General features: G+C 38.0%; 1 protein-coding gene across 2 annotated transcripts in view; it reads left to right on the top strand.

Moving 5' to 3' along the window:
* LOC127953165 (ras-related protein Rab-37) overlaps positions 1-13316 on the top strand; it is a 29498-nt gene extending 16182 nt beyond the window's left edge. Inside the window, exons 1-9 of one of the 2 annotated variants that reach the window (XM_052552147.1) lie at positions 273-786; positions 1959-2069; positions 7817-7858; positions 8885-8951; positions 9725-9777; positions 9956-10021; positions 11456-11512; positions 11592-11668; positions 12272-13316. In XM_052552147.1, coding sequence (XP_052408107.1) covers positions 676-786; positions 1959-2069; positions 7817-7858; positions 8885-8951; positions 9725-9777; positions 9956-10021; positions 11456-11512; positions 11592-11668; positions 12272-12380 — 693 coding nt within the window. In that variant the 5' untranslated portion in view covers positions 273-675 and the 3' untranslated portion in view covers positions 12381-13316. Of the gene's footprint in view, positions 1-272; positions 787-1958; positions 2070-7816; positions 7859-8884; positions 8952-9724; positions 9778-9955; positions 10022-11455; positions 11513-11591; positions 11669-12271 lie in introns of those variants that run through there. The other variant, XM_052552146.1, reaches the window with a different exon arrangement.
* Positions 13317-13638: the final 322 nt, after the last annotated feature.

Raw genomic sequence — 13638 nt, 5'->3', positions numbered from 1 at the left:
GTATTTCAGGTGCCAGCGCTTGAAATGAATACATTGGAACCATTAAAGGTTCTTCAAATGCCTCTATTAAATCAAAACATATTCTCAGATTTGTTAAAGTTAAACGGAGGATACCGCTTTCTGAGCCCCGAAGCACCCCCTGTAGACAAAAAAAAAACGGTTTTATTGCACACAGAAAACATATTGGTCATCATTCGCCGCTCAATAGACGCGACGCGACAAAACCACAACGCTCCTATTATAATGAACGATGCGGCGCGAGGTCGCAGATTATAATGGGCTTCTCGCGTCTGGTTTAGTCGCGTCGCGTCGCTTGCTGGGTGTCACTGGTCGCTCTCCTCCTCTCTCTCAATCAGTGTGATCTGGCACCTGTGTGTGTGTGTGTGTGTGTAACCCACGGGAGCCTGTTGCTCATGAGCGATCTTCTTGTGAGATTATGCGCGCAACTGTACGATAACGATCATGGTCTGCGGTTTAAGATGATGAAGAGGACGTTTTTTGGATAGATGCATTTTTTTCTGTGTGTGTTTCTTCATATATCCGCATCCTCAGCCAGCATCTGGTGAAGTTTGGGCGCGTTTAAGATGCACTATGTGATGCATTCGTGATCTAGTCACCGGCGCGTCTTGAGAAGAACATCAACGAAAGCAAAGATCCTCGTTATTTGTTTCCGCGATGTCAAACAGAAAAGCAACACTGAAGGAGAATGGGGTTAAAAACGGAACGTCGAGAAACGTGCTGGAGCGATGCGCCTCGGTCAATGAGTATTTCGATATTGCCTTCAAGGTGTGAGTTATATTTTATTGTTAAGTTTATTGCTGGTGTCATGATTTGTGTTGAGACTGAGAAATGTTCCCAGCATTTAGTTGGCACCTGTGGCGCGCGCGCGTGCGTGCGGCTTCTACTCGGAAATCACTTTTCAGAAACGCAAAGGCATGTTCACAGCCATGCAACTGTATGGATTCTCTTTAAATGGCTGCGGACGTGTCGTTTTGCATGCAAATGTCATAGTAGTTCACTGTCTAATAGTAGAATATAGCAGTGGATCTTCAGCACTGGTCTTGCGTTTGGACCAAAGTGGTGACAAACGCAGTAGATAAATGACTGATTCAACAAAAGTAAAGAAAAATAGTCATTCAAAGTATAATCAATTTAGTAAAATTATTAATATAACATAGTAGGGTTCTCCCATTGGAAAATGAAACCTTTTATTATTATTATTATTATTATTTGATGCATTACCTTTAATATTTAGGTAATGCAATAGTAGTTTGACTTTTCCCTCACTGGTGGATAAATATTGACTCAGGGAGGGAGTCATCTCAATGCATCTGAGGAGACACAATGATACAAGTCTCAGGGATTCCAGAATGATCCCTTGAGGATTTATTTTCGTCCAATAAGAGGAGCTGTTTTTGCCTCTGTCTTACTGTATTTCAAGTGAAGAAAATGCCTAGCTTTAAAGTGATAAACAATATGCAATGTTGGGATTGAGCAACACTAGTTTCTGCAAAGAACGTGATGAAATGCCAGTAAGACACAACTGGGCAAACACATGTCACAATTTGAGTTTCCTTTCCATTGCAAAGCATTTTCTTCGGTTGAAAACAACTGCATTTTGGTGTTAAAGTCAACATGGAAGCAAACATAAAAACCCTGATTACACTTTAAATGCATGTTTCTGGTTTATTGTGCATGATTTGTGGCTGTATGATACTCTCAATCATTTTCAAACCTGTCACACTTTCCACACTGTGGTCATTTATGACAGATAAAACTGATTCTCCCCTGACAGTTTTGTCTTGTTCCCCTTAGTGTCAATTTATGGAAGTAAAGTGGCTTGTGAATGTCATTCCGTGTTGACTTTAACATAAAGTTGGTGAACAGTTAGAGCTCATTAAACAGAACCAGGATGTGGTTGTAGGCCTAACAGCTGTCTCTGACCCTGATGCCTTTAGGTGATGCTGCTGGGAGACTCTGCAGTGGGGAAGACCTGCGTCCTGGTGCGCTTTAAAGATGGTGCCTTTCTGGGAGGCAACTTCATTGCCACAGTGGGGATAGACTTTAGGGTGAGCCAGCAGTGGATGGAGCTGGTTTGCTTCTCTTTACACAACATGTTTATATCTACTGATGGAGGTCATGATAAATCTGTTCTAAAATAAGCTTCTGATGTATTTTAAGTTTCAGAGCTAAAAGTTGTTTTTTTTTTTTTTTGAATTGGCTCGCAATGTTTTTATTATGATCAATGTGGTTTGGTTTTGCAGTAATAATTGAAACGTTAGTTGTGAATGTCCTCTAAATGTTCTGAAACCAGAAGTAATGTCTAAAAATGTATTAGAAATGGAGTGCATCCTTATTAATTGTTTAAAAAAATTCCATGAACACTATAGAAATAATGCATTTTAGAACTTTTAAACAACTTTCAAATGAACATTCTGTTTACATGTTAACCAGTGTTCTGAGAAGATTCGTTAGCTGGGTTCTTGTAGAATAAGGAGGGATATACGGCTTTATACAGTGGTTATAATCAACATCATAGTTATCGTCTTTAACGAACAATAGAAGTATGCTCATGATGTAAAAAAAAAAGAGCTGCTCAAAAAAAGGTCCACGATTGTTTCAGTCTCATCTTAACAGTTTGAGCTGCGCATTTCAGAGCAGATTGTTTTCTGAATCGCACAAATGTCACAATATAATGCCGCTTCGCCAAGAGGCTGTTGTTGAAGGATGAGACCTCACAAACGATATTAGACCCGAAAGCGAACCCGCAGCTCACAGCAAAGTGCTGTTGCTCATTTCACATGTGAAGAGGGTGTTTATTCCACAGATGTAAAGAGAGAATTTACCCAAAATTGAAAAATCTGTCATCATTTACTTGCCCTCGTGTCGTTCCAAGCATGTCTTAATTTCTTCGGTGGAACATAAGAAAACAGATTTGTTCTTTTGATTTTTTTGTCCATTCAGTGCAACTCACTGGGCACAAAAAACAGCATTTTTTTGTTACCAGCATCCTTTAAAATATTTATTCTTTAATTCTGAGATTATTCATCAAAATCTAATAAAATAAGTGGACCTCGGAGGCAAAAAACATGATGCTTAGAAAAATATGATATGATCCTTTAACACTTACATCCAGCATCTAATCAATAAGCTGTTCTGGCACTCCATCATAGAGAAGTTGTGTGTGTGTGTGTGTTTGCTTTCACTCTCCATTGGTATTTTACTGTGCAAATCTCTGTGGTCTTCTGAAGTGGTGCTGGTGCAGTCCAGCCACCTCTCAGACAAATCTGTGAAGCCATTGTGCCACTCAAGATGACTTGGAGTGTTTGGATATAACAGGTCAATCTGATGCTCGTTCACGTTCCAGTCTGGCTAAATGATTAACCTGTCGCCCCATGACTCTTTGGGTCTTGAGCTGCACCTTCCAAGCACTTAGGGAGAAAAAGAGAGTGATTTTGGTTAAAACTGACCTGGGGTGTATTTAAAGGGGTGGTTAGGTGGTGGCGTTGTTGTTTTTTTTTCTAGGCTTGATTGTTTTTATGGGGTGCAGTCCAACATTTTTCACATACATTTCCTTTATTCCACACTGCTCTGCCCTTTCTCTGAGAAACGTGCTGGTCATTTCTTTATTTTATGAAGCCCCTCCCTCAGAAATAGGCGATGGGCTCTGATTGGTTAGCGAGCCCAGTGTGTTGTGATTGGCCAAACCACCTCTAGTGCGTGTCACCTCAGTGGCATCAGCTCCAGTTGTAAACAATGGCGTCGTTGATATCGATTAACAGTTTGAGCTTGATTGAGACGCAGAGGATATTATTGAAGAGGATCGTGCAGAACCTGTGCAAGCACGGCTTTTAATGGTAGGCCTATGTTTATTGTTTGTTGTTGTCTCATACTTTTAGATATGCTGTTATATGTAAATGCTACTGCTTATGTTAGCTTTTAATATATGGTTTTATCCTGATTATAGCTTTAATACAGTACGACAACTGCATGCACGGCTATGTTTAACGCTTCTCATAGCTATGTGAAAATAAGTGTATAATTGTAACAGTTCAATGCAGAATGACAGAGAGAGATGCAAGGCGACGGTATTAAGAACCTCTGCTTTAGAACATTGATTTTGAAACTTGTGAATCCATTAGAATTGTTAGAAAACAGAATCGCGATTCATATATGTTTTCGATTTTTGCGTGCACCTCTAGTTTTCTCTTCCTCTTCTCTAAAGCAGCACAGCATGACCTCGCCCCTTTACTATCTTTTCCCGATGGTGTGGTTTACCAGGGTTTGTGATGTCACGAACCCAGGAAGTAACTTTTTTAGTTTTTGTGTTTGTAGGCATTAAACTAGCAAAATTCTAAAAGATCTTTCAGCTTTGTAACTTTGCAGATATTATTCATGCTCAAACAGCAACATTACACTCGAACTAATGTTAAAAAAGTGAAATCGCAAAGTGAACCTCCCCTTTAAAGTCAGCCTGAGATGAAAACTCACGTGTACTGTTTTCTAAATGCATGTTATTTGTGAATGATTCATCCATGCATATATCTTTTTTTGACCTTTCAATCTGACATATGTTGGACCTCGAGTAATTTAGTCCACTTAAACCCCGTCCCTCCACAAAATTGACTGCAAGCTACAATTCGATTTTTAGTGCAACAGCCACATCTCAAAATCCAGTAAACAACCAATGGATAGAACACTACCAAGTCTTGCATTACATTACCTTTTACAATAAACTGTTGCACTTTGTCGCAATATGTTAGAAAAGAGCTTTAGCTACTTCAGTATTATCAATACTTTAGAGACCCAGTGAAATGATGCATCTCCTATTAAAACAGAAAGTTTGAGTGTGGCCTATCAAAGAGCTCATTGGCCTGTATATCATCATTCGCTAAAGGTACAATTACTACCGAAATTTTCATTGTAGAGAGCATTTGATTGGACAAAAATTGGCATACGCCACTAAATGCAATATTCGTCATCAGTATTTAGGGTTTATTTTTTCAAACTGAGAATTTAAAATGTCAGAGTCAGGTTTTCATTTTTGGTTAATGCTCCAACATGCTAATGTAAGAGACTGTGGTCAGTTGACGTTAAGGGTGTGCATGTTAGTGGAGGAAAATAAAGTTTGTCATGCTCCACTAATAGATTTTTGCCCTCAAGCAAAGACAGTCAATTTGGTTTCACAGTATGTGTTTATGCAAGGAAGTGAACGTTAGCATAAAAGACCTTGAAACGGTCAAGGCTTGACATGTGATGCGGACTGGTTTTGAACGTCAGATTCGAGTCGAAAGTGCCAGAAAGTGCCATGCTTTCAGTTTTAAACCCTCATTCTTTGAAAGCCTGCCAACAACGTCGAAATTGAAAAGAAGCATCTTATCTGCTGTGGCTCAGGGAAACAGTGAAGCGTTTCTGTGCTGGTATTTTTTTTTGAATGGCACAGCGGCAGCACTATAGCCTGTGTCTATTTTGGGCTCTTCCTTGTAGCACTTGCTCAGCATGAGGATGTGTGGGAGCCAGAGCAGAGCAAGTACGATGCCAGAGAAATGGGAAGCCATTACAACAAATTGATTGCTATGCTTGATTTATGCTGGATAGGCAGAGGCCCTGAAAGATGTATGTTTTTCATAAATCCATATCCTTTCCGTTGTCAAAAGAGCCTTGTACCTGAAACAAGGTTGGGTATCCATTTTTCAAACAATAGGTTGAGACTTGGAGAGATCAAGCTGATTCCTAGAGCAACTGATAGATGAATATCCTATAGTCATATATCATGACCACTGCAGGTTTGGAAATTGTAAGGAATGTAACGATTCTGGCGTTGATCCCAGTCTTTTAACATTTCCATTATTGATTCTTTTAGGACTTTCAAGGAAGTACCATCAATATTTGTTCATGACTGACACTGATTTAAAGGGATAGTTCACCCCCCAAAAAAGATTGTCATCTCACTTCGTCGTCCCAAACGTTGAAGTGAATAGTGACCATAGTGTCTATCACACTTCAAAAACCCACCATGAAAGAAGCGCAAATATTCATATGACTCACTATGTTCTTCGCTTTAAAACTGTGGTTGTGCGGTAAAGTCAGTTTTAATTATAACAAATGTTTTCGCTCAGTAAACTTGCACTGAAATCGCTTAAGTGATTATAAAAGAAGCATTTTTTGCTCATTATGTACATATGATTTTTATTTTCAAATGTCACTTTTGTGTTCATTAAGTAAAACGCAAAGTGGTCACTATGTCTTTATTATGTTTTTAACTAGTGCTGATTTTGCCATAATTCAAATGTACATTTTAACAGATTTCCACATCATACATCTGGCAACGTCTTTACATTATTTTTTTTTTAAAATGTGCGTTTATAACATTGTACTTTTGTTTTTCTGTCTGACGATTAAATTACATAACGAGTAATGGAAAATTTACGTCTTTCTTCTGACCAACGTAACCCATTTCTCTATTTTTGTTTCTCTTTTGTAAACATAGAAAGTCTTTCATAGATTGTTTTTCCTTGCTATTGGAACAAATAGGACTGCCATAAAAAAAAAAATTCCATTTAGCATGATAGAAATTCACTTAACTATGATGACTTCTGCTTAGGAGAGACCCAGAAATGTGAAACTGGTCCATTAGCTATTCCATCCAGCCGAAGAGAAAAAAACCTTTTTGATTGTTCATTTATTTATTTTCGAGAGCAAATACAAAAACATCAACACTTGAGTATTGTTAAAATTTGGTATTCTAAAAGTGAACCCATTTTCAATTCCCAATCCTAATCATCACCCACTTGTAAGTGGATTTCATTTCATCTTTTTCTGCAGCTTTTGTTGGCCTGCCCTTGTAGAAACAATGAGACAGCCGAGCTCTGCTGAAGACACTTCTGTCAAGAAAAAGATTTGTGTTTTCATTCAAGTCCGCTATGCAATGGGGATTGAAGGAACAATGGAGACATACTGTACCTGCGTTCTTACTGAACCGGTTAATGTTCTCCTCGAATTGCTTTGTGCTCCGCTTCGATTTAATTTATGCAGAACTTCCTGGAAGGAGTACGCAGCCAAAGTGTGTCTTAGTGATTACGATTACTCTATAGTCCACCACATGAGCAGTTTTGTTGTCATTTACTCTCCTGTTGCTGAAAATGTGACATGATGAAAAGGTGAATGACGCGGCTTCTGTGTAAATGGTGGCACCTACAAATCAAACTACTTTGTGTTTTCTCTGCATGTTAAGCTGAGAAAGGAGCAAGTGGCGAAAAAATGACATGCTTCAACTTTAAGCGCCTACGTTTTTGATGCGTCAGCATTAACTAAAGTCTCTGTGTAGAGATTCAGGATTGAAAGATTGTTGGGACTAAACGGGTGCCTGTATGTGAATGTCTGCGGTTGATAATTACTCATCTCTGAAATTCTCACTTCCATTTGTGTGACTGACGTCTCTGACTGCATTGCTATTTGGTGCATGAAAACATCTGATAAGTCTGGTCCTCTCAGTGTAGAAGGTGTCATTTTTAAAACATTTAGTTTACAAAGGAAGTAACGGCTGACATAAACAGGAAATTAAGCAGCTGGTCTGTTATTTCATCTCAACTGTATAATTAAGTCTATGTGTAGAGCCTTGCAACACAAAAGCAGAAATGTTCACTTTAGTAGCAGCTATATTGTTTTCCTATTTGGCCGTGCTTGATTTCCTTAAATAGCAAACTGTATACTGTTCATTATTTTGTCTTTCACTTGTGAAAAAGGGAAGTGTAATGTGGTTTCCTAAGTACTTTTGGTGTTTTAATGGGTTTCTTTTTCTTCCTGTTGCCTGCAGAATAAGGTGGTGTCTGTGGATAACATGAAAATCAAACTCCAGGTAAGCAAACAAGACGAGCATCCTTATTAATTACATCGAGTGTTGAACTCCTGTCTTGTTCTATCTTGCCTCAAATCGTGCAACTTGAGCAGATGTCTGCTGTTATGATCAGATGATAAAACGGATTACAAAAATCCCAAATGTTTAGAGGGAAGAAAGGAGTCAGTACGCATTTCAAATAACACCAGATATGTAATCAGATTACTTTTTTCAAGTAACTAGTAAAGAAACACAAGAAAATATGAGTTAGTTTTTCAGATAAGTAATGCAAGTTACTTTATTTTCCAATTTATTCACTGATATATCTCCTGTCTCCATGTTGTGAGAAACTGGGCGTATTGGCATTTTCTTTAGCATGATGCTTATTTATTTCTTTTGTTGTAAATGGGACTTTACAGTCCCCAAAAATTTTACTTTTTTTCACTCAATTGTTATTAAAAATGAATGAGCAAGCCCAACTCAGGTGACCAAAAAAAAAAAAAAAATGCACAAGTAATGTAATGATTACTTTCCATAAAAAGTAACTAAGTAACACGATTAAATACTTATTTATGAAGTAACGCAATATTGTAATCCATTACTTTTAAAAGTATCTTTCCCCCACACTGGAGGGAGCCGAGCTGTATCTTCAGACCAGAATGTCATAAAGACTGAGGAGTGAACTCTTGACTTGGAAATCACTGATAACACCCTAGCAACCAGCTAGGAATGCCCTAGCAACCAGCCAGACTGCAGGTGGTGGTGTGTGGTGCACAGGCAAGCGCCGCTCACATTTTCTTCACAAAATTCAATTTGGCCGGCCTCCTGCCTGTTCAGAGATCAGGTTTATTACATCAGGACGAAATCACAAAACAAATTATTCTTAATGGTTACAGCTTTGTCTCTCTCTATAATGGATTTGGAAACATTTCAGACGTGGTTCAAGTTGATACTCAGGGTCAGTTCAGGTTAACTGGGACACAAACCCCCCCCCCCAGTCAAGTGTCCTAAATGTACGGCTTCATGACATCTATGGTTCACCTGCAGATTTGGGACACAGCCGGTCAGGAGAGGTTCCGCAGTGTTACTCACGCGTACTACAGAGACGCTCAGGGTAAATATGCCACCTTCATTTTATTACAGGTCTTTTTAAAGCAGTAAGTCACATAGGGCCTTGCATTACCGTGATTTTTACAACACAACACATTTTATACAAAACAGTGACATAGACACACAACGTTTAAGTTAACAGAAGTGAGCAAGTGTTGTCTTTGTAGAGATATCTAGTCCGCTCCAGGTGTAGAGTAGATATCAGTTCATTAAACCATAGTTTGACAGCAGGGGGTTTATTCAAATGTTTTCAACCAGTGTTAAGTATAAATACATGTGCATTTTCCACTTTACAGGGTGGTTCGACTCTCCCATTGTCAATAGTCTGGCAAAAATGAACTTTTTTTTAAATGTTGTATGACAACAACATTTTATAACATTGCACTTTCATTGTGGGATTGTTGTCGAAACAGTGCCACAATGAAAGTGCAATGTTCTAAAAACTAAAGGCGGTTAATGAAGGAGTAGACTGGACAGGCAGTGTAAAGTTGGCTCAAGCACATCGTGTTTTCTAATATATGTGTGTGGGTTGCCATCTGGATTTACTCAAATATGCATAGATACCATATATATATCTCAAAGGGTAAAAACGATATCTCAGCAGAGCTTTTCATTGAGTTTGAGTCTCTGTGGGAGATTCACGTTAAACACTGCGGTCAAATGTTCAGTCACCACTTCTGAAGAACACTGCAGACTTTTGAGTCAGTGTTTAATTACTATAAAGTTCATCTCTGAATCATACGCAGTCATCTGAACATGCTGTCCTTTCTGTTCCAGCTCTGCTGCTGCTGTATGACATCACCAGAAAGTCCTCCTTCGACAACATCAGAGTAAGACAAACTAACCCATCAGGACGTTTTTTGATATGTATTTATTGGAAGTCATCTCCTTGCTGTCGTTAGCGTGGGTTGTGAAATGACACGCATTTCTACAGCTGAAGCGTTCCTTGTACTTCAGAGTGTTTTAATGATTAATTTATTTGTGTTTGGCATGTCCGTCGCTGCACAGGCCTGGCTAACTGAAATTCATGAGTATGCACAGAAGGATGTGGTCATCATGCTGCTCGGCAACAAGGTAAGTGGGACTTCCTGAAAGGAGTGGACAGAAATAAACAGACCCTCTTTAAAGGTGCAAATAATGCTTTAATGGACATGCAAACACACACACACGGAGAGAGAGAGAGCTTCAAATCAGTTATGCCTTTATGCTTCTCTACCTTTTGTGTTTCAGTGTGTCGTTTCAGGCAGTAATTCATTTTAGACACAATCATTTTCTCCACCTTTAGTCGTGTTTAACTCTGTCTTGATGAGTGATTATGATGTGTTCTGGTGAAACTGCTCTAACTGGTTTTAGCACCCCCTAATGGAGCTAATAGAGCCAGAAATCCTCCTTGTTACACATTACATGTACTTAATATTATAATAACAATTAATTATGCAAAATTACATGCAATTAACCCTAAGCCAAACCCTAATCCTAATCATATATTAAGTACATGTAGTTAATTCATATTACTCGGTACTTAAATGTATAATTATACTGTAACAAGGACAACTTAAAATAAAGTGTAATGAAAAAAATTCACGTTACATCAGGATTTGACATATAATGCAGTGCAATGCAATGATGATGGAGAGATGAATAAACTTTCTTCAAAAGCCTGATGAATCATGTTTGATTCGGTCTAAAATGAATGTATGGAAAATCAAACAAACCTAAGTAGCTCTAGTGCAGTAAATATTACCAACAATATTAAAGTTGTTCTTGCGTTTGTTCTAGAAAAGATTTCCCAGCACATGCATCACAACCTGAAACAGGATGTATTGTATGTACAATAGTACTAAAAGGCCTTTTACTTGCTAAAAAAAAACTCTAAACTATCAATCAGATGACAGAAGACATGTAATAGACAGGTTTTACAGGAGAGTTTTCAACGTGTTGTTAATTTCAAGCACTTGGGTATTTGCATGTCAAATATGATGCAGAAGGCTTTAATGGAAAAAGCATTTGTGTCAAAATGCAGTTAGCACAGAATATATTTGCTCTTCCCCTGGTGTTTTAAAGTAATGCTTTTACAGTGAAAGTAAACTAGGCCAGCGTTCCAAGTTATAAGGATCTCATGGATTTATACAGTGTAAGCTGTCAGAATTGATTTTTTTTTTTTTTTGCCCTACAGAATTGCATACTTCTGCTCAAACTGGGCCTCTGATGAAATAATGAAAAAAAAAATAGTTTTCCTCCTTTTAGCATGAGCACCATATTCTCCTATATCATACTACACGAGTCGTGAAATTTATCAAATATGATATAAAACATGAAACACATCTGCAAACCTTTTCTTTTTTTTGATAAAATCTCAGCAGCTGTTAAAGATCCACAGGACCTCTATTCTTACTTTTGTTGGTTAATTAAATAGACCAGCACATGTACTGTATTTGAGGGGTAGTTCCACTTTAGTCTTCCAAAAACACAAATACGTTGCTGTTTTATATTAATGTGTGATTACAGTCAGACATGACCGCTGAGAGGGTGATCACGCATGAAGAAGGACAGCAGCTGGCTAAGGTATGAGAGTAAATTTAATTTAACATGTCCATGTTTACCTGCTATTACAAACGATCATGTGACAACTCCTTTATTGAAGGAATATGGAGTCCCTTTCATGGAGACCAGTGCCAAGACCGGTGTCAATGTGGAACTGGCTTTCCAAGCCTTGGCAAGGTTTGAGGATTTTAGCTTTTTTGGTTAAAGTGCGTTGCTGCATTTCATTTATGGTCATTTATTTAAATACATTTGTAATTACATATTTTTAGCACTTAAAATGTATTAACTTTAAATCTAATATTGAATCATGCACTAAACATTGAATTAAAATATCTGCACTTTTAAAAAAAAAATATTTAAATGATTTTAAAAGTGTTTTAAAGTAAAACGTTTTGACGCAAGTACACTTTTAAAAACGTCACTGTAATTAAGTATGATTAAGAAACAGTCATTAAAGTGTCATATCTTTTAATACACGCTCTTTAAATGAGTGCTATTTCATAACGTATTACTTTATCTGCATCTACACTACAAGTGCACATTCAGTACTATTACGCGCACTTTAAATTTAAATAAATTATTGCATTTAGCAGACACATTTATCCGAAGCGACTCATTTAGGCTACCAATTTTTTACCTATCATGTGTTCCCGGGGAATCGAACCCACAACCTTGATAGCACAATGCTCTACCAATTGAGCTACAGGAACACTTTGTTTGCGCAAGTTTATTTAAACTTAAGCGCTTCAAGGTTGTTGATTCTGTTTTATTTCCACACAGAGCACTCAAGCACAGAAACATCCAGAAGCCCCACGAGCCCAAGTTCAAGATCCACGATTACATCGAGTCACAGAAGCAGAAGTCCAGCTGCTGCAGCGCCATCATGTGACCAGCTCCAGGCGTCAGATGTCCATACACAAAGAAATGTGCTTTGTCGTGATCCCCCGAACCCCTGTTTGCTTTATAGTCAGGAATATACAGCCAAATACTGCTGAGGTGCATCAGAGTAGTACGTTTCTGCTTTATGAACTGTATTAATCCAGGTGTGTACAGTACCCAGGTGTGTCTGATTATTACAGGTGTGTGTGTTTGTGTAACGTGGTTTCAGGGTTTCTTCTCTAATGGTTACAGCATCTATCTACACAAAGTATCAAATATATTAGTATTGAGTTACATTATATCCCACACAAATGTGTTTGGGTGGTGAGCTTGTGTCTGTAGTGTTTTGGTAAGTATTATGTTTACAATCAGTGTATATTGACTTAAAAACAATCATAACACAGCTTGACCGAGTCAGGCCTGATTATGAGGTAATATGGGATTTTTTTTTGCTTTGGCGTACAAGCATGTCACACTTTCATACCTGTCACACTCACTGTATGGCTTAGAGATTGATGTGACATGTAAATCTGGATTGTATCGTGCAATGTTTTGATTAGTCTTTACATGTTTCACAGTGTTCACAAAAGTGCCATGTGAAAGAAAGCCCATTGGTTTTTTCAGTGCATCGGGTGTTTTCCATCGTTTCATTTATTTAATATTTAAAGCCACACGGGGGCGGTATTATACTCCGAGAATTACTAATAAATAATAATGACGCTAATGATTTAATTGCCTTACCTTTGCAATTTCCTGTCCTGTACTTTTGAATAATAAAGTGTGTCGTGAACATCAGGTTAACTTATTGGTTTCGGTTTGAGATGAGAAGAGGAACGTATTTTATCTGAATGAATAAATGCTTGTGTTGTACTGTTCCTTGTAAGTTGTTTTGCATAAAATAATCTGCCAAATGAATAAATGTTAATGTTATTTGATCTTGGCGGGACAGTCGTCTGGAGGTTTGTGTTTGATTTGTGACATCATGAGTCATGTGACCTCACACTACACCTGCTTGTTACATATTTGGCTCACAGCAGGAAAGGAATGACCCATATTTGTGGTTTTCTTCTTGACTTGATGAGCCAGAAACGGATCTCCATACGTCTCGGGAGAAAAAGAAGCTGAACTTTTCTTGCATGCACTGCGAACTTGACGTGAAAATGAAGAGGATCGTTTGGAGGAACCTGCAGATTTGACACTTTTGAATGAAGTGTGGTGTTCAGATTAAAGTCTTTAACAAACTAGCTATTAAACAATACCCTAACAAG

This window comes from Carassius gibelio, chromosome B3 (genome assembly GCF_023724105.1).
Source record: "Carassius gibelio isolate Cgi1373 ecotype wild population from Czech Republic chromosome B3, carGib1.2-hapl.c, whole genome shotgun sequence".
In the NCBI taxonomy this organism is placed as follows: Eukaryota; Metazoa; Chordata; class Actinopteri; order Cypriniformes; family Cyprinidae; genus Carassius; species Carassius gibelio.
This window is presented reverse-complemented; position numbering and strand designations above follow the sequence as displayed.